The 22,487-nt window shown below is 39.5% G+C and overlaps 1 protein-coding gene across 1 annotated transcript in view; it reads left to right on the top strand.

Moving 5' to 3' along the window:
* bmp7b (bone morphogenetic protein 7b) overlaps positions 1–21,888 on the top strand; it is a 60,557-nt gene extending 38,669 nt beyond the window's left edge. The window contains exons 2-7 of the mRNA XM_079849578.1: positions 5,686–5,878; positions 10,688–10,836; positions 13,725–13,928; positions 15,460–15,536; positions 20,188–20,298; positions 21,319–21,888. Coding sequence (XP_079705704.1) covers positions 5,686–5,878; positions 10,688–10,836; positions 13,725–13,928; positions 15,460–15,536; positions 20,188–20,298; positions 21,319–21,468 — 884 coding nt within the window. The 3' untranslated portion in view covers positions 21,469–21,888. The remainder of the gene's footprint in view (positions 1–5,685; positions 5,879–10,687; positions 10,837–13,724; positions 13,929–15,459; positions 15,537–20,187; positions 20,299–21,318) is intronic.
* Positions 21,889–22,487: the final 599 nt, after the last annotated feature.

Genomic DNA, 22,487 nt, shown 5'->3' with positions numbered 1-22,487 from the left:
TTTTGTACTGTGTTGGCTTGGCCTTTGATGTCCAGTGTAAAACCATTGAGAACCAGAATAGATCACATACTCCGGGAATCAGTAAAGAGAGAAATACAACTTAATTTTCACACAGTTCAGTCTCTTCAGACACATGATTCACTGCTCTCAGTAGAGCTATGAGGATGACAGCTGCTCTCACTGGCTCTGATGCACTGACTGCAGAGTCAACAAGGCTGCTATTGTCTGTGTGTGTGCAGTACTCTCACACAGTGATAAAAGACTGAAGATGAGCCAAAGAAAGACAGAGAGCTATCTTCAGTCCTTGACAGCGCTTATCAATCACTGAAAAGTGAGAGTCCGGCACATTAGACAACTTCTGTGAGCACATTACACACCAAATACTGTAAGCTCACCTACTGTATCAGACAGTGAAGATCATTACGTGCAACAAGCAGATTAATTTTCTTTACAAATAAATCAGACATGCAATTTTTCACTATCATTAATACTATTAAACCTACTGTTTCTTTTTTTTTTGATACACAATTTTATAAGGCCTCTAAATGATCAAAATATCAAATGTACTATTCACTCAAATCTGCCTTCTTTTGTCTGATTAAAAAAGTTTATACTTTTTAACAAGTGAAAGGCCTTTTAACATAATTCTAAAAATGTCCCCCCTCAGGTCGTTATACACGTGTGTTTGAGCTGTGAAATATTTACTAATTCTTATAAAGTAAACATAAGAATAATATTTCAAGATGAACACTTACTGGACTGAGACAACTTAGGTTTATTTGACTATCCACAAATAGTATTTTATAAAAATCACATTAAAATGTAAAAATCAAATATGATCCATCGGGCTTTTGAGGAACGGTTTTGTTTAGCTCTCAATCATCATTGTTTTGCATTGAAATATATGTTTTGCCCCCACAATAAAAACTACAGAGTTTTGATCATATAACTATGAAAATAATTGAACTATTATCTTACTCATACATACTATTGGGAGATATAGCCTACTGTAAATTGACAAATGATATTATTTATATGAATTTTATTTAAGTAATCTGCTATATAGTTATAAAGATCTTACACTATAGCTATCAAACAATTTGCTCAGTTGCAACAGTTTGCTCAAATTGTCAGTTTGAAGATATCCATTATTGTAATGTTTGGAAAGAAATGTCAACTAAAAGCATTTTTCTTATTGAAAAGCCAATAATTGGCAAAGATGCCACGATGATTGTACACTAGGGGTGTAACGGTACACAAAAATCACGGTTCGGTACGTACCTCGGTTTTAAAGTCACGGTTCGGTTTATTTTCGGTACAGTAAGGGAAAGAAATGCAAACATTAAACTGCAGGTTGTTTATTACTATAAACTTTTTTTAACAAGTTGTTTACACTTTTTTAAACACTTTTTAATAAAATATAATAAAATAGATATAAAATAAAAAAAGAATAAGAAATAAAATACTGCTGCAAAGTTCTCCACTAAATAAAACACTCTCAGTCTCAAACCAATATCACATAATAAAATATAATGAAAAATATAAATAAATAACTATGATTACAGTGCAGGAACAGAAAATAGCCCTATATTAAAATAATATTAAACAAATATATTAATTTATTATTATATTTCAATAATCAATCAACATAATCAATTTAAGATTTATTTTTTCCACTTTTTTAATAATTATCAAAATAAAATATAGTCCAAAGCTATAGTACAAAGCTATTATTACCAGAGCATGTGATCAGAGCAGGTCATTTTACCATTGTTGCCAGCATGACTATACCAGCTCAGCAAACAGAAATCTAAGTTACTACTGAGAAATTTCACCTTATTTGAGCGGACTTTGCTTTTCCAGTGCGTGATCGGTACATGATTGGAGTGTTTGGGCCGTTAACGACAGAGCAGAACGCGCAGCGCAAACACGGACTCGAACATTGAGCAGAGAGCGCAGCGGGTCGTCGACACACACACACACACACACGCGCGCGCGCGCGCCACGGAACGGAGAGTGCGGCGGCGCACACGAAGCGGAAAAGCTTTTTTTCGCCCTGCTGTCTATTTCATTGTTACAGTGACGACGGGTAAAACCAGAGAATGTCTAATAGGAAAAAACATTAGAATCAGCTGCAGGGCGGGATTTGCGCTGAACGCGGAGACTTCCGCCACTTAATATGTTCGTGTGGAAACACGAAAATGTACCTATGTTCCGCACACAAAATATTGCATTCAGTCATTCGGTACACACGTGCACCGAACCGAAAGCCCTGTACCGAAACGGTTCGGTACGAATACACGTACCGTTACACCCCTATTGTACACTGTCTGAAAAGGGTGCAAAAATTGTACACCTTTGTACCTTCCTAAAGGTCCTAAACCTGTGCGTGTTGAAATGCGTGTTCAAAGGACCTAAACCCTGTAACGCCACTTTGACTGATGGGCAGAATTCTGCCGTAGAGTTCGCTTCAGTGCGGGCCTGGTAAAAGTGTGCATCCAGGGTGCATATCGGCCGCAAATGAGGCACTCTGAAACCTAAAATGACAATGAGTCCTTTTGGACTCCACAAGACTGCAAGTGCACATAAAGTGTGCCATTTGGGACAGGGCCATATAGTAGTAATAAGTATCAGAATGTTACCCTTAAGGCACCACTGTGAACCTTTATGTACAGAGGTCCCTTTAAGGGTACTACCCCAGTGACAAGCTGTTGTACCACTAAAGGTAACATTTTTGCACATTTATTTTGAGAGTGCATCTTTTTAACCTTTTGACCCCCAGTGCTTGCGTTTTGCGTTAGCTTTAACATGTCTGTGGTCTGCCAGGGACTGTATTTAGCTGAGATGGGCCACTGGGTTTTACAATGAATGGGAGAAATTGGATCGCCCAATATGGCAGTGCTGGTAAAAGAAGTACCGTGCCTTCCAAATGAAAGAGTCACCACCTTCCGGTCTCTCTCTTGAATCCAACATGGAAGTGAATTAAACTGCAATTCATCGACTGGCCGCTAGAGACAGGCTCCAAAGGAGAGTCAATCCCATAGACCCCACATATTAATATGCCCAACTGTACAGCAGAAAAAAATATGTTTACAGCCTGGTGCTGAAAGTGGTTTTGGTCAATATAGCTAATTTTGCCCTTAATGACAAATGTGAGGGGGGGGATTTTTTTTAATAACTCATCCGTTTAAATTATATAAAGCCTTAAAGTTCTGCATAATTAAGGGCGTGGCCACTTGAGTGACATGTGGATTGCCGCTGATGTCACTACTAGCCGTCTGTCTGCTGTCTGTTAGCCATCATGTCACCTCAGCTAATCCCGCCTTTTTGCCCATTTTTGGTTATCCGGAAGTGACGCGCTGCCAAGATGGCGAAGGCCGGCTCCGCCCACTTTGGGTTTCAAAAATGCTCTTCAGAAACCTACGGGTGACATCATGGACACTACGTCCATATACAGTGAGGAACATAAGTATTTGAACACCCTGCTATTTTGCAAGTTCTCCCACTTAGAAATCATGGAGGGGTCTGAAATAGTCATCGTAGGTGCATGTCCACTGTGAGAGACATAATCTAAAAAAAAAATCCAGAAATCACAATATATGATTTTTTAACTATTTATTTGTATGATACAGCTGCAAATAAGTATTTGAACACCTGAGAAAATCAATGTTAATATTTGGTACAGTAGCCTTTGTTTGCAATTACAGAGGTCAAACGTTTCGGGTCATTGTCATGTTGGAAGACCCAGCCTCGACCCATCTTCAATGCTCTAACTGAGGGAAGGAGGTTGTTCCCCAAAATCTCGCAATACATGGCCCCGGTCATCCTCTCCTTAATACACTGCAGTCGCCCTGTCCCATGTGCAGAAAAACACCCCCAAAGCATGATGCTACCACCCCCATGCTTCACAGTAGGGATGGTGTTCTTGGGATGGTACTCATCATTCTTCTTCCTCCAAACACATTTAGTGAAATTATGACCAAAAAGTTCTATTTTGGTCTCATCTGACCACATGACTTTCTCCCATGACTCCTCTGGATCATCCAAATGGTCATTGGCAAACTTAAGACGGGCCTTGACATGTGCTGGTTTAAGCAGAGGAACCTTCCGTGCCATGCATGATTTCAAACCATGACGTCTTAGTGTATTACCAACAGTAACCTTGGAAACGGTGGTCCCAGCTCTTTTCACATCATTGACCAGCTCCTCCCGTGTAGTTCTGGGCTGATTTCTCACCTTTCTTAGGATCATTGAGACCCCACGAGGTGAGATCTTGCATGGAGCCCCAGTCCGAGGGAGACTGACAGTCATGTTTAGCTTCTTCCATTTTCTAATGATTGCTCCAACAGTGGACCTTTTTTCACCAAGCTGCTTGGCAATTTCCCCGTAGCTCTTTCCAGCCTTGTGAAGGTGTACAATTTTGTCTCTAGTGTCTTTGGACAGCTCTTTGGTCTTGGCCATGTTAGTAGTTGGATTCTTACTGATTGTATGGGGTGGACAGGTGTCTTTATGCAGCTAACGACCTCAAACAGGTGCATCTAATTTAGGATAATAAATGGAGTGGAGGTGGACATTTTAAAGGCAGACTAACAGGTCTTTGAGGGTCAGAATTCTAGCTGATAGACAGTCTTATTTAAAGAATACTTTACAAATACTTATTTGCAGCTGTATCATACAAATAAATAGTTAAAAAATCATATATTGGGATTTCTGATTTTTTTTTTTAGATTATGTCTCTCACAGTGGACATGCACCTACGATGACAATTTCAGACCCCTCCATGATTTCCAAGTGGGAGAACTTGCAAAATAGCAGGGTGTTCAAATACTTATTTTCCTCACTGTATTTCTATTTCTAGAGTCTATGGGTGAAACTTGCGTTTAGCTCTACGCTCCACATTGCATTGGCTGGACTAACCTAAGTTTTACAGTTGTTTTAGCTATATGAAGAAACAATGTTTATGATACTATTCATGTCAGACTTTATTGCTGATTTGAAATGTATCCATATTTCCACATTTAATTAGATAGGAGCTGTAAAATATGATTGCCTGATTGAACATTCCTCAAAACATTTTCTTTTATCTTCAACCAAAGAAGGAAGATCATACCAGTTTGTAAACACATGAGGTACACATGAGTAAATAATGACAGAACTTTCATTTTGGGATGAACGATCTCTTTATTTCAAGTTCCTTGGCTACCAAAACACTCCAGGCTCAGTGTCAGATTCTGCCCTCTTTACGAAAAACATTCAGTTTTCACAATGATAAAATGTAAACACAATTTGATCAGCAAGTTTGAATCAAGTCCCATGCTCACAAAATGGGAGAGATGTCTTCTGCCTCACAGAGTCCAGATGATGGAGGAAAGAGTAATAAGGAAAAAGTGAGAAAGGGCTTGAGAAAAAGAGACACACAAAGCTGTCTGCAGGACTATGTCTCAATCAGTGGCTCTGGAGAGTTCAAACATCTGTCTAGAAATGTGCTCTGTGTTTATGCATGACAAACCAGAATGGGGTGGCTTGACTTGCCTGCAGGCAGCAATAGTGCAAACGAAGGTGACATTCGAGTTCAAGTGTAAATGAGTACAGTGTAAATGTCAAGCTAACCTTTCACTGTGGTGGAAATGTTTTGACACTGTTTCGAAGCGCTGATGCATCTCTTTCACTGTTTATCTTGTCCAGTTGAACATGATAAGGAGTTTTTGCCTGTGAGGCGCCATCACAGAGAATTCCGATTTGACCTGTCCAAGATTCCCGAGGGTGAGGCGGTGACTGCGGCTGAGTTCCGGATCTACAAGGACTTTGTTCCAGAACGCTTTGACAACGAAACCTTCCGCATCAGCGTCTACCAGGTGCTGGAAGAACACTCAGACAGGTACATCTACATTCTATACCGTATCATTCATGTTAAGGGCTCCAAGCAAGAAGCAAACGCACATCTGTCGTCGGACACTAGGTGGTGCTATAATAAGGTCTTTCACACATTCTGCTAACACCAGAATTAACTTTTTATTACTCTGAATCCTTGGGTCAACATCTAAAAATAATGTTCTTGTCAGTTTTGTTTCCACATATAAAATTTCTCTTCCACATATAAAACCCTACTTATTCGAACACCTCTTAGGCCGTTCATCTGATCTTCATCAAATTTTGCACACAGCAGCAAGGGACTGTGCTGGCAAAAAGAATTTTGATTTGAAGAAGTGTTGCAAACTTAACACAACTTTTTGAAACTTTATACACATAAACCACAGGACATTGAGGACGCACTCCAAGTCATGTAAAAATTACTCAACTGCTGCAGCTGAAAATCCTTAATAATGCCGTTACCGAATGATCGGTGAAGTTTAAAATTGGTGTGCATCTTCTCTGGTGGACATACCAACTGATCCTCTATTATGACTATATATAACGACTACAAAAATGGATCATGTGAAAATTAGTACGTGTTATAAAAACTGAAAGTCTTTAATGTTTTTGCTAATAACTCTAGTGCTGAAAAAAAAAGAAAAAAAAGTCTTTCCTCTGAATCATACAGTGCCCCCGAAATCGGTTGATCATTGTGCATCTCCATATCCACAAGAAAACTTTTCTGGCATTTTGCATTTTTAAATCAGCCTCAGAAATATGAAAAATGTCTGCAGATTCCATGTGGGCCTGCATATAGTTAACAATTTTTTATGGTGGGTGTTTCTTGCCTGGGAATTGGTTCCAAGGAAAATCCATTCCTCTTGAGGGCTGTAACGCTCTCAACCCCTCTGGTGCATTAAATGTTGGACACATTTGATTTGTGTTTCCTTTCCATCTATTTCTTTTTGCCGCACACATAGTGCTCAGTCTATCTAACCATCCCAATGCAAACTTTACTGTTGACCACACCATCTTTCCTATTCCGACTCAGCGGCTCCCCTCTCAAAGAATCAGTTGTGCGCCACAGGGCTTCCCTTCACCGCACGTTCGGGACCTTCTAGAATATCGGCATGACCCGCGCTGTGAATTGGGTTCAAGAACGTCTAGCTCCTCCTACGTGCTGCTCGACCCCTCCTGAAGGCCTCAGTTGCCTCGACAGGTCTGTGGGGAACAACACTCCTCATTGTGCTCCCATCAGGGAGAGAAAAGAGACAAAAATGGAGTGATAAAGGACACTGAATTAGACTTAGGCAGCAGATGTTGAGCAGAACAGGTGTTTGGATCACACACACTGAGCACCTGAACTACTCTGGGGCTTTGAAACTTCTGAAGTGTGTTCATGTAGTTCCAGTCTTTCTCTCCCTGCAGCGTTTCCCCTTGTCTTTTGTTGTATAATGCTTCTCAGTCCCTTTCTTACGCTGTCTTCTTGACTTGCTCTAAATTCCTCTGTTTGATTTAGAGCAGGGCAGCAACACTGTGAGATCAACAGCCATTTATAAAGCCATTATTGTCAATTAAGGAAATGAAGTGCTCCCCAGGGCCTTACCATCTGGAGCGAATGCGCTGTTCATCACTCTCCCATTTCTCCACTTATTTCACTTTCCCCCCTCTGTTTCCCATTATCCACCACCTTCTCCATCTTTCACTGTAAGGGTCATTCAAATCAGTGTCTTTTCCATTTTGAAAACAATTCAGTCTTCAATTAACAATGGTTTACTGTACACAATCATGGTAACAGATTTGACAGGTTACGAACATCCCCTACTGATAACATATAATATAATACGGGTTAGTTTTAAGTTTTTAATTCTGCGGATACAATATTTATTTAAAATATTATGTTAATTATAATATAACACTATTATCCACTAAAAGCTCACTGGCCACTTTATTAGGTACAGCTCGCTAGTACCGCGTTAGAACCCTTTTAACCTTCAGAACTCCCTGCATTCTACGAGGCAGAGATTCAACAAGATGCTGGAAAATCCCTCAGAGATTTTGGTCCATGTTGTCATGAAAGCATCAGGCAGTTTCTGCAGATTTGTTGGCTGCTCATCCATGATGTGAATCTCCTGTTCCAGCACATCCCAAAGCTGCTCTATTGGATTGAGATCTGGTGACTGTGGAGGCCGTTTGAGTTTAGTAAACTCACTATCATGTTCAAGAAACCAGTTTGAGATGATTTGAGCTTTGTGACGTGTGTGTTATCCTGCTGGAAGTATCCATCAGAAGATGATGCACTGTGGTCATAAAGGGATGGACATGATCAGCAACAATACTCAGGTTGGCTGTGGCATTTAAACAATGCTTAATTGGTACAAAGGGGCCCAAAGAAAATATACCGTTCACCATTACACCAGCCTGAACCACTGATACAAGGCAGGACAGATCCATGCGTGTTCATGTTGTTTACGCCAAATTTTGACTTTGCTATCTGAATGTTGCAGCAGAAATAGAGACTCATCAGACCAGGCAACATTTTTCTAATCTTCTATGGTCTGATTTTGGTGAGCCTGTGTGAATTGTAGCCTCAGTTTGCTGTTCTCATCTGACAGGAGTGTCACCGGTGTGTCTTCTGCTGCTGTAGCTCTTCTGCTTCAAGCTTTGACGTGTTCAGAGATGCTCTTCTGCAGATCTCAGTTGTAACGAGTGTTTATTTGAGTTACTGTTGTCTTTCCATCAGCTGAACCTGTATGGTCATTCTCCTCTGACCTCTGGCATCAACTAGGCATTTTCACCCACAGAACTGCCGCTCACTGGATATTTTCTCTTTTCAGACCATTCTCTGGAAACCCTAGAGATGGTTGTGTGTGAAAATCCCAGGAGATCAACAGTTTCTGAAATACTCAGACAAGCCCGTCTGGCACCAACAACCAGGCCACATTCAAAGTCACTTAAATCACCTTTCTTCCCCATTCTGATGGTCAGTTTGAACTTCAGCAGATCGTCTACATGCCTAAAAGTATTGATTTGTGGCCATGTGATTGGGTGATTAGATATTTGATTTAAAGGGCAGGTGTACCTAATAAAGTGGCTGGTGAGTGTGTGTGTGTGTGTATACTGTATATATATATATATATATATATATATATATATATATATATATATATATATATATATAGTATACATGATATGTGTTTTTAGACTTGATTACATTTGCTTTGACATAAAACTAATTTCAGTTAGGTTAAGACTTTGTCGTGTTACTGGATGGAAGTTACCAGATGTTATTGACAGCTATTATGAGAATAGAAATGGGGCTTGACTTTATTATTTGTTCATACAGATAGTAGCCTATTCAAGCTGCTATTCAAGCTGTTGTGTGAACAGCAAAATTCAAAAGTCACACCTGTAGTAAATAGGGTGTCAGTCCTGCCAGCCTGTGTACAACAGTACATGTCTACTGGTCTTTTCTTCTGTAGACACAAGACTTAAAGCGTGTCTGTGGTGATTTATAAACCAGTATTTGAATCAGTTGGATACCACTGAACGTATTTTTCTTTTGGTTCACTCCAGTTGCCCTCCATCTCTGGACCTCTTACTGAGGTTTACATGGACTTCGCATCTTTAATTGGATCCAAATATCATTCTAGGGATCTGTTACTATGGAGAATGTAAATATTTGGGGGTTCCCTTGGAGGATGAGGATTATTTGATGTGGTTAAATAATGTAATACTGTATATTAAATGTGTATGTAATGTATTGATGTAATTAATTTAAATATTAAAAATGAAAATGAATGAATTAAGTTAAATAATATAAATGTAATACATTACATGTATAATAGTGTATGTTCTGTATTCCGGAATTGGATGTTCTTAAAAAGCTATTTGGTGAAGTCAAAAGAATAGGGCTGCCAATCAATTAAATATTTCATCTAATTAATCGCAAATTAATCACACATCAAATTTGGCTGAGAAATTACCCCCAAAAGATAAAGTCATTGAGAAAGCATCAAGTAGACATTACAAAAAGTAGCTTTAGAAAGAAATATTTTATTAATTTGCCTTTGTTTGCCTGTTTGTGATTTTCATAATGGACGTTTAGTTTGCCTGTCTTTGTTCCTATGTTCCTTCCATCATTGTTACTCATTATGTTACTAATTAGAGCACACCTGTTTTGTATTTAGTTTGTTTGCCTGTGTATTTAAGTCTTTAAGTTCTTTCCACTCATTGTCTAATGGTGAACGTGTTTTAGTACACGCTATTGCTTTGTTTTTTTCTGTTATACTGTTATAAGCTAATGCTACCATTTACTCTAAACCTCCCTTTTCGTAATCTTTTGCAGACCAGCCCGTGACAAACACAGCTTTTATTACACAAACTTTTAGGCCATAATTTTTTTTTATAAGCTGCATCTGAATTGATATCTAGATATATTTACAGACCGTTTACTGCAGCTCAGAGGTAGTATGAAAACATTTACACATTAAGTAATGCCATGAGATACATGGGTTTTATAAAGGTATTAAAGGGATAGTTCACCCAAAAATGAAAATTCTGTATTCATTTACTCTTCCTCATGTCGTTTCAAATATGTATGACAAACGGCTGATTCATTCAGGAATGAAGTAAAAGCTTTTGTGTGTATATATATATATATATATATATATATATATATATATATATATATATATATATATATATACACACATAAGTTGCACATAGTATTAAGGGGCTGGCACATCTTTCCCCACATTTCCCTACTTGCTTTAATCACTCAGTGCATGCTATGTTTTGTGTGATACGCTGTCATATGCACTCTCTCCATTAGGGATTCAGATTTGTTCCTGCTGGACTCACGGGTGATCTGGGCAGCAGAAGAGGGCTGGCTGGTGTTCGACATCACAGCTACCAGTAACCACTGGGTGCTGAACCCGGGCCGGAATCTGGGCCTGCAGCTGGCTCTGGAAAGTTTAGATGGTAAGTGGAAGTGCAAACACCACAGTTCACTGGTTTAAAATATGATACATGAACATTGTGTTGCATCACAGATTGCAAAAATGAGACCGTTTCTGAGCCCACACTGCACAGCACTCGATTTGTTTTGCCTTTGCTTTTGTGCGCCGTTTAGGTTCAGTGCAGTTCAGTTCAGTAAATGTTTACAGTCTCTCTGAAGGGCAATTTATTACATTGCATTTAAAAGCCATTCAAAGAAAAACATCTACAGTGGGGGTTCAAACGTTTGAGACCACTAGTAAAAATGCACTTTTTTTTTTTTTTTTATATATTTTGTATTGTTCTAATTTGAATGACTTGAAAAAGAAGTACACTTTAAAAAGACTTTTAAAAAAGTGTACTTATTATGGAACTGAATGTAATGTTTTTGGACACTTAATTGCCTATTATTTGCAATTAAATGAAAATGTATTATAGTTTAAATTCATATTAAATGTAATTAGTTGACCTTTAGTGTTTTTGACCCACTTAAATAGGAATTTACTTGCAATTTCATAATTATTGTCTTTGAAATATGGTTAAAGTTACTGCTGAATGTACTGACAAGCATTTAAAGTAAACTAAAATACACTTTAATATAATTTCTATTGTAACTTGTATTTCATGTATTTAAATTAGTGCCGTCAAATCGATTAATTGCGTTTAATCACATCTAGCATAAAAGTTTGTAAAAAATATAATAATAAAGTATGTGTATATATATATACTGTATATATATATATATATATATATATATATATATATATATATATATATATATATATATATATATATATATATATATATATAAAAGCACTAATTTAAATATATTTAATTGTATTGTAATGACGAAGTTGCAGTTTAGTACATTAACTTTTTTAAACTTTAATTGTAGTTAAAATTATGATCACGTACTTTACATGTGCTTTAGTATGTTAGTCAACACATCAAAATAAGTGCACTTCTTTAAAGCACAACAAAAGATTATTAAAACATAATGACTTTCATAATGACTTTTAATTTGACATTAATACATTTTAAAGGTGTACTTAATTGTGTTAATAAAGAGAGTACACTTCCAAGACTATGTTTCTTAAGTAGCTGTGTTGATCACTAATGCTTAGTCTAGAGTTTCAGCAGAAATCACTATTAATGGTAGCCTGGCAAGCCAGACCTACATCAAGATGTTGGGTCTGGCAACTCACCATAGACACGGCTCAATCCGAGGGGCGGGATAAACGGCTGTCTTTCAAATTCCCTCTGCACACAATAGGACAGCGCTTCAACCAACCAGAGCGTTTTCCCAACAGCGGAGCTTACGTTAGTTGATAGATTCAACTTTTGAATCTGGCCGGCAAAACAACGAACACATCTTCCTTTTTTAAGAATGACTTAAGTGCCGTTCTTTGCTCTTTTCTCAAAGAAAAACTTAACTCCAAGTCCTCCAGAGTCGCGGCCAAAGCCGATTCGAAAGACTGTTCTCCAGCAGCAGCTCTTCTTTGTTTTCAAGTAGCAGGGAACCGTCGCAACTCTGTCGTCATTATGTTAAGCCCGCCCCGCCTACTCTATACACGACGTGATTGGCCTGACCCAATTTAGGTTTTTACAGCTCCAAAAGTCAACGGAGAGTTTCTAGACTACCCTGGCTGCAAAATAAATTTTGCTGCCGCTAGGGTGCGTCTAGATTTCTAGGCTATATTAATGGTGAAGTTTAGTCTAATATCAATGCTTGGTTTGGATGTCCACTGTAAAAAAAAGTTGCTGCCTTAAATTTGTAAGTACAATCAAGTTGGATGTTTAAGTCAATTCAACTTAAATTGCATTAAACTGACTTTACAATTTTTTGTTGAATCTTGTATAACATAAAAAAACTTAGAAAATTGCTTAAATTATTTTGATATTACTTATTAATCATATAATTTTTTACAGTGTAAGTTCTAAGCCATGCAGAATTGAATCTACTATGCTTTTCACTCACTCGCTTTATAGCCAGCCGCAGTGGGAGTGTGTTTTGTACCGTAGCTGCGTGATAGGAAGGTGTGTGTGTGTGTACAGGATGTTACAGGTTTTAAGTGTTAGCATGAAAACAGGTGCAGTGTATTATGGGGCTTGTGTAGATCAGCGAGCTTGTCGAGACATGCTTGCGGGACGCCTGCCCTGTCGCTGTAGGCAACCGGCAACCCGACTTTACCTCGGCGCTCAGACAGAGAGAGCATTCCTTCCTCTTACTTACACACACACACACACACACACACACACACACACACACACACACACACACACACACACACACACACACATACACACACACACATACACACACACACACACACACTAAAGCCGCTGTGTAGGTAAAAGGAGTCCAGGATGGCACAGAAACAGATGTAAGTGCTGGAATTCTCTGAGTAAACAGTGAACTAAAAGCGCTCTTGAGAGCGGGAGAGATTACACAAAATAAACACCAGAAATTGCATATTCTTGGAGAACACACACACTTTCTTACACAAGTCTCATGATTTATAAGACTGTGACCGACAAACTGATTATTATATAATGCATTTTATGCGATTTATTAGGCCACATGGCTCTGACAAAGTAAAGGATTGCTAAACTGTGCCGTTGAGTGATATATGGGGTGTTTAAACAGTCTCTCTGAAGAACCGATTCACAGAAATACATTCAAATACATCTTTCAAGGGGCCCGTATAACTTCATAGAGCTGTGACTGCTTCTCTTTTGGGATTTGTTCCTGTCAACATTTTTATTAACAATTCCAAGATGTATTTCTTTCCTCTCAGATCTCAGAGGGAAAACAAATTAGTAATTGATTTCCGATAGTGGTAAATGAGTGTTGTATGTGTCTCCCCCTGCAGGCCAGAGTGTGAACCCATGGGTGGCCGGGCTGGTGGGTCGCAGCGGCCCCCAGAGCAAACAGCCCTTCATGGTGGCCTTCTTCAAAGCTACGGAGGTCCATATCCGAAGCATCCGCTCCGCACAGGGCGGCAACAAGCAGCGCAATCCCAACCGCTCCAAAACCGCCAAGGGCCAGGAGGCACTGCGTGTAGCCAATATTGCAGGTGTGTGTGTGTTTTCAATATTGAATACAGAAGTGTGAAGGCAAGTGAAAAAGGAAAACAAATGTAAAGATGGCAATAACAGAACCGAAAGAAAGGTATTTAAAAGAATAATTCTATGGAAACTTTCTGTGGTTCCAAATGAAAGTGGAAATAACATGCTAATTTTTTCTTAGTGATGAAACTAGGGCTGTGTTCGAAATCGCCCAACGTACCCTCGTTCACTATTCCCTACATTACTCCACTAATATAGTCCAATTGAAGGAGAGAATGAAAACGAGTGAGTAAATTCGGACACTGAGTGATCTGGAAGGGCTGCCGCTTTTGCATATTTTGTGCTTGCTGTTTAATAATCATTTGAAACTCTGCAAACTGGCAGCTCCAGTAGTAATGAAAAGATTTATCTGGAACTCTGTTATGGAAACTAGCATGTATAAACCTTATTAAACAATTTAATAATCAAGTAAAAAGAAATTATACCTGTATGATATTACGCTGTCGCCACATTGGACCAGCGGTTTTGGAAAATGGATGGATGGATGATTCGCCATCTTCTGGTCAGACACTGGTCAGACTCTCACAGTGCATTATGGGTATTCTCTAGCCGTTGAGTGTACATCACTTGTAGTCTCGTTATTGCAGTGCACTGTATAACGTCCACTATGGTTTTGGACACCGCTACAAATGGGTGTCCCCTCAAATAGTGCCCTATTTAAGGGTATAGGGGCGATTTCGGACTCAGCCTAGAGAAGTGCGCTTAATAGTATTCAAATCGTATAAGTATATTTAAAAAAAACGTACTTGCACATAATATAATGATAAAGAAATAAAAGATCACTTTAGTGTACTTAAAGAGAGCACACTTTCATGATATTTGTCTTTACACACTTATGCACTTTTAACAAGTGCACTTCATAATAATGTCAGTTTTACTTTAAAGAAGTGCACTTATTTTGATGTGTTGACTAACTTATAATTTTAACTGTAGTGTGTTATATCAATACAGTACACTTTAACCATATAAATACAATATGAAATTGTAAAATCCTTAAATCCTACTTAAGTGGGTCAAATAAATAACTTTTCTGTTCAGCATTTTCTTTTTCAGGTAAACTATCCCCTTAAGGCAAAGGAGAAGCAGAGATAAAATTTGCGTGAGAGTGTGTGTCAGTGTTCATATGGTTCCTATTACTGTGTAATTCTCTGCAGGTTATTTTGCTCAGTAATAGCATTACAGTGTTAAATGGATATTAAATGAATCTGGGTCGATGTTCTGCATATGTATGAGGGTTAGGGATTCGGGCAAACTCCAGAGACCTATTCCTCATATTTCTCCATGTCTCTCACAGTTTAGCCTTAGCTTCAACACCCCGTCACACATTTGAAGTCTGACAAAACCACTGCTTTAGCATATATTTGACTGTAAAAATAACAGACATAGACTTAAATGTGCAAACCCTTATCGTAAGTGATTATCATTTCTGTAAAAGGTTTCTATAGCTCTACAGCAATCTGTCTTTCTCTTTCTTTTCAGAGAACAGCAGTGCTGATCAGAAGCAGGCCTGTAAGAAACATGAGCTGTACGTTAGTTTTCGAGACCTTGGATGGCAGGTGTGATATTCCTCTTTTTTTGTTCTTGCCACATCTCCTAGTGTTATTTCCTTGCTTTCTCTATCTATCCTCTTTTTGGCTCTACTCAAGAACACATGGGGTCAGAAAGTGATTCAAAATGGGAATTATATACACTACCGTGCAGAAGTTTGGGGTTGGTAAGATTTATAAGGATTTTGAAAGTCTCTTATAGCATAAGTCTCTTATGCATTTATTTGATCAATAATACAGTAAACACAGTTAAATTGTGAATTAATAGTTTCTATGTGAATATATTTTAAAATGTAATTTAGTCCTGTGATCAAAGCTGAATTTCCAGCATCATTACTCCAGTCTTCAGTGTCACATGATCCTTCAGAAATCATTCTAATATGATGATTTGATGCTCAAGAAACATTTCTGATTATTATCAATGTTGAAAGCAGTTGTGCTGGTTAATATTTTTGTGGATACATTTTGTCAGGATTCTTTGACAAATAGAAAGCGTTTACTTGAAAATAGGAATCTTTTATAAATGTCTTTACTGTCACTTTTGATCAATTTAATGCATCCTTGGTGAATAAAAGTATTAACTCCTTTAAAAACAAAACAAAAAAACTTACTGACCCTACTTTTAGGCGGTAGTGTATCTTACAGAGCTCTGCACATGACCTGTGGGATAAATAAATAAATAAATAAATAAATAAATAAATAAATAAATAAATAAATAAATAAATAAATAAATAAATAAATAAATAAATGTTCTTTGTTTTAGTTAAATCAAAACAAGGGAACAAATTAGTTCAATGTGGCCACAGAATATTAAAATGAGGGAAAAAAGGAATAAGGTGATTATTAATACATTTTTAGTCACGATTTAACTAAAACGAGTGAACGAATTAGTAAGAGAGGTAAGGTCCCAAGCTGGCACAGAAGGGCGCCGAGGGGGGTTCATCCTTAGAGGATGAGGATTGTCATGGCCCCTTTGAGAAAGCGAACAACAAGGATGCTTTTCTCTAGCGATTGGCCAGCCACAGGGGCGTGGTAGGCTGTTATAGCCGCCATGTACACTTTGAGCGTGGAGGGGGAGCGTCCCGCATCCAACAGCTCTTGAAGGAAAGAGAGTACAACTGGTACTTCACATGAATGGGGCTTGAGAACACTGACTATTTCAGGGCATAGAGGCACCTCGTAGAGGGCGCTCTAGCCTCAGTAATATTATCTAGGACTCTCTCTGGGAGGTCCCAGGATACCCGTTGAGGGGCCACACATGGAGGGCCCACAAGTCTGGGCGAGGGCGCCAAATCGCCCCGTTCGCTTGCATGAGATCCTTCCTCATCGGTATAGGCCATGGGGCTGAGTCCATCATTTGTGCCAGTTCTGGGAACCAAACCTGGGTCTTCCAGAGGGGGGCTACCAGAAGGACCGAGCATCTGCTCATTCTAATCTGCTCGATGACCTGCGGCAACATCGAGACAGGAGGAAATGCATAAAGCGGGCGCCTGGGCCAGAAGAACATTGGGCAATGAGTGTTGTTCTCTGAGGCAAAGAGGCCGACCTCCGCGCTTCCGAACACACTCCAGATCAGACAGACCGTCTGAGGGTTGAGAGACCATTCCCCGGGGGCAGTGTTGTCTCGGGATAACATGTCCGCACCCAGATTTTGGATGCCCAGAACATGGGCAGCCCTCAGAGAGAGCAGGTTGGCTCGTGCCCAAAGGAGGAGGTTTCTGGCCATGCCATACAGGTTGCCTGACCTGAGGCCGCCCTGGCGATTTATGTAGGACACCACCGACATGTTGTCCATTTGGACTAAGATATGGTGTCCTCTCAGGTCTCACAGAAACGCTTTGAGAGCTAAACAGACCGATCTCATTTTGAGGCAGTTGATGCGTAACTCCTTCTCCGGGCCCGACCAGAGGCTGGAGACGGGCTTGCTCTCGCACAGTGCCCCCCAATCTAGGTTGGAGGCATCCGTGAATATCACCTTCCTCCTGGGGGCCACACCCATGGTTACGCCGGACTGGTACCAGTTCGGAGCCTTCCAAGGAGCCAGGGCTCTTATGCAGCCGTGGTTCACTTTGATGAGCAGGCGCCCTGAGCGCCATGCATGGCCAATTTGAGCCAATGTTGTAAGGGGCGCATGTGTAGTAAATCCAGTTGGAGTACTGACGATGCTGCAGCCATGAGGCACAAAGCTCTCTGAAATTTTCTGAGGGGTGAGTGAGCACCCGCCCTGAAAGACGCTACCAGCCGCTGGATAGAGAGAGCACGCTCGGGCATGAGCTGGGCTCTCATCCGCGTTGAGTCAATAACTGTACCCAGAAAGGTGACGTTCTGGCTGGGTGACAGTTTGCTTTTGGAGACACTGAATCCTGAGCCCTAGGCATTCCAAATGGCCCAGGAGCCAGGACCTGTGAGTCAGGAACTCGGTCTTCGACTGAGCTAGAATGAGCCAGTCGTCGAGATAGTTCTGTACGGCTACTTCCCGCTGTCTCAGGGGAGAGAGAGATGCGTCCATGCACTTTGTAAATGTATGGGTTGCTAGAGACAGGCCGAACGGTAGGACCATGTATTGATACGCCTGCCCCTCGAAGGCGAATCTCAAGAATGGCCTGTGGCGAGGTGTAATTTGTATATGAAAATATGCGTCTTTCAATCCACTGTGAAAAACCAATCCCTTGGGCGAACTTGCGCGAGGATTTGTTTGGTAGTTAGCATTCTGAATGGCCGTCTTATGAGGGCTTTGTTCAGATGTCTGAGATCTAAAATGGGCCTGGTGCCGCCGTCCTTCTTTGGCACAAGGAAATAGCGACTGTAAAACCCTGACTGGCTCAGTGGTGGGGGAACTTTCTCTATGGCCCCTTTTGCTAGCAAGCTTATCAATTCGGTGTGAAGCACGTGAGCCACGTCGCTTCTCACCGAAGTCTCGATGACCGTCTGAAAGCGCGGGGGTCTGCGAGCGAATATAGTGTTTAAAACCCAACTCGACACTTCGGGGATGGCCTGCCAGGCCTGGGGCCGTGTGGCTAGGGGTTGAATGACAAATGGTTGTGGGCCGCCTAACATAGGGGGACCTGAAACCTGTGTGTTGTGTTTTGTGCACATATTTACATCAGGGCTGGCTTGCCAGGCCTCGGCCCGATTGGATAGAGGCAGAGTGAGAACTGGGGATGGGCCGCTTAGAGAAGGGGGACTGGTTACCTGGGTGTTCTGTGCTTGAAACAGAAGAGCGACAGAAGAGAAGCGGCTTCCGGAGAGAAGAAGGCGCTAGTCTGCTGAGAATGCTCGTTCCAGCTGAAGGGCTTGATTCGACGGCGAGGCTTTGAAGAGGCAGAGACGTGAAGGTCGCTGAAGGAAATTAAATCTGATTTTATGGTGAAATGGTGGGCTTTTATAGCTATAAGCCACACCCCTTCTGGCGGGCTCTGACGCGCTCGGGTCTCTTTGGAACGCGCGATAGAGCCGCTTCGCCACACGATGTGCAGTTGCTGCAGCACAGCCAATCGGTGAGCTAGTTGCTCTGATGGTACTTTTAAATATAGGCCTCAATATTCTCGAGGAAAGGAGTTTCCCCACTGCGTAGCTACGCAATACGAAGTGACCGTTCTCGAATGTGGACTTATTTTAATTAATCTGTTTGCGATTTTTTTTTTGCTATAAATTATCAGCATCTGATTTTTGTCAGTTATTGGCATCTGAGGATTAATTCTCATTTTTCTCATGCTTACGTAGGCTACTAGAGCACACACATGCGCACTCTTCAAAAACAGTGCATTAAATCTCTTGACAAAATAAATTACATTTGTATGTATTCGAAATAAAAGATACAGATTGTACTGAATGTCAGCTTGCTTATTTTGCTCAAGATAAGGATTTATTAAGTCCACATGTCATGCAAACAAGAAACTGCTTCTAACCACAGCTCGAGAGCTGTCATTCAGAAATGTCAGACCACACAACTTTGGATGCTGTTTGCAGATGTTCATTGGAACTGTGGTTTTTGGGAAACACAGACTCATTGAACTATGCTGATAACGACAGAACACGCGAACATAGTTGTCTAGCAATGCTTTTGTGAAACGCCCCTCTGGTTGGGGCTGATAGACCACAAGCTTACAATCAGCAACAAACCAGCTAAAATATTCCAAAAACCAGCTTAATCGGGTTTAACTTGATTTTTTTCCAGCAGGTTTCCTTCTCCATCTCACTCGACATTCCACTTTATCTCTAACTGTGTTTATGGCTCAAACGGTTTTACGAGTCTGTGTAGCTCAGGCCGTTCACTCCATTAGGCTCAAGAGTACGAGCAACAGCAGTCAAGCAGAGATAGGAGAGCCTCGTTTCTGTTTACACACGATAGTCTTGCCACCTGTGGCGTATCTGTCTCTCCTACTGGATCACAGCACATAAACACTCTCTCAGAACAGCTGGCGAGGACTCGGAGACCCCAACTCTACTATGTGGATTTACATTCCCCCCCCAAATTCCCTTTTGAACCATAACATTTTACACATACCTCAACACAATTAGACTTTATTGTGATCACAATCGGAGCGATCTGACGTGCATGGTGAAAATGAAGAGCATCTGGTTGGGAAAGGTCTAGCTCAGGCTTTATGACTGAAGGTGGATGTTGTCTTAACAGATCTATTCTCTGTCCATCTCTCAGGATTGGATTATTGCTCCTGAGGGTTACGCTGCTTATTACTGTATGGGAGAATGTGCCTTTCCTCTCAATTCCTACATGAACGCCACAAACCACGCCATCGTACAGACACTGGTAAGCCTCTAAGGTCCAAAATGTACGTTTTGCCACAGCTGCCAATGATAAATACTATTTTTTTAAGAAATAAATCATTTTATTCAGCAAGAATGCATTAAATTGATTGATAAAAAGTGACAGTAAAGACATTTATGTTATGAAAGATTTGTTTAAAATAAATGCTGTTCTTTTGAACTTCATGTTCATCAAACAATCCCACAAAAATATTATGCAGCATCACTGTTTTCAACATTGATAGTAATACATTTTTTTTTTTTGAGCATCAGATCAGCATATTAGAATGATTTCTGAAGGATCGTGTGACAATGAAGACTGGAGAAATTATGCTGAAAATTCTGAATTATTTGAATAAATTACATTTTAAAATGTATTCAAATAGAAAACAGTTATTTTAAATTGTGATAATATTTCACAATATTACTGTTTTTACTGTATTTTTGACCAATTAAATGCAGCCTTGGTGAGTAGAAGAGACTTCCTTCACAAACATAAAATCTTACCGACCCCAAACAATTGAACAGTAGTGTATGTTTGTCTTTATGGCATTTGGATTATTTAGCTATTTTGTTCTTGTAAATGAGTGACAAACAAGAAGATGCTCAAGTTAAAGGTACGTTTACACGACAATGACGCACTAAAAACGGAAAGGTTTTTCCTTTGTGTTTTTTGCGCACAGATGAAACGTTGCCAAAACGTGTCATTTTTTTAGATTACACAGAGACGATAACAGTATTTTTTTTCAAGACCTTGCACTGTGAAACCCGTTTTCAAAAGTTTGTGTTTTTAGACCCCCAAAACGCCATTGTTGTGAACATGAACGGCCAAAACGCATAAACGTCCCTTAAAGTTGCCATTCCTAAAACTACCAATTAACGACTCAATAAAAACAAAAAAGTGTCAATTTTTAACCTTGCATCTAGCAATACAATAACTCTGTAAAGTACAGATAGTAAGATGCGTTATCTTCTATCTGTGCAAGTACTTTTGTTTTGACCTTTGTACTTTTTTTTTTCTCAGGTTCACTTCATCAACCCCGAAACGGTTCCAAAACCATGTTGCGCCCCCACACAACTCCACGCCATCTCCGTCCTGTATTTTGACGACAGCTCCAATGTCATCCTGAAGAAATACCGCAACATGGTGGTCAGAGCGTGTGGCTGCCACTAGAGTCCTATCATACACACACACACTCACACACACAGTATAGACAATACACACACAGTCACACAACTGACTGCTCCTCATTTGTTATAAAAAAGGAGCAACCATAAGAAGATCTCAGGCCAATTCCAGGATTTCTTTTACCATGGACAATGTGCAAAGTTTTCTTATATGTACAACAATTAATGTTTTAAATATGCTATAAAAAAAGGAAATAGAAAGGAAATTACCAGACACAAACACCAACATTTGTATGCACACATATACATGCTCACATGTACACACTTTTATATGATACTTGTGCTTTCTACTGTGTAAATAGTTTTTCAACAAAAGAAACAAAAGTGTATTTATTTTCCTGGTCTTCCAACATGGAGTCTAAACATCCTTGTCTTCTGGTCTGTTTTTAATGTGTCCTCCACACTTTTTTTTTTTTTAAAAAGAATTGTTTTTGACCATACTTTTTTTTTTTTTTTTACAATGTTGATTGATTCAGACGTGTCATAAAATTCCAACATATGGGATTACCAGCTGCCATATAAAGTTATATACCACTGATACAATAATACATCAGTGTAATGTATACAACAAATAGCATTCATTTTCATTTTTTAAGGATTTTTAGGATTTTATTAATGGATTTGCCAAACTATGCTAGTGTAGTTTCTTCACCCTTGTGAAAAAGAAGTGTGCACTTGAAGTGTACATAAAGTACACTTATTTGTTGACTAAAAAAAGTAACCATAGTGTGTTGTTAGATATTACATTTAAAGTTAATGTATTTTAAATGTATTAAATTGCAGCTTAATCATGAATTACGTTGAGCAACACTTTTTGCCAAATTACAAATCTATTTAAATATATGACTCAAGTTAGAAGTGACATTTAAGTATATTTTAGTTTACCATAAATGCTTGTCAGTACATTCAGCGGTAACTTTAACCATATTTCAAAGAAAATAGAAGTAATTATGAAATTACATATAAAGTCCTACTTAAGTGGAAACTCTAAATTTGCTAACTGCA

Source organism: Squalius cephalus (genome assembly GCF_949319135.1).
Source record: "Squalius cephalus genome assembly, chromosome: 18".
In the NCBI taxonomy this organism is placed as follows: domain Eukaryota; kingdom Metazoa; phylum Chordata; class Actinopteri; order Cypriniformes; family Leuciscidae; genus Squalius; species Squalius cephalus.
The sequence above is the reverse complement of the archived record's forward strand: the minus strand, read 5'-3'. Positions and strand labels throughout refer to the sequence as shown.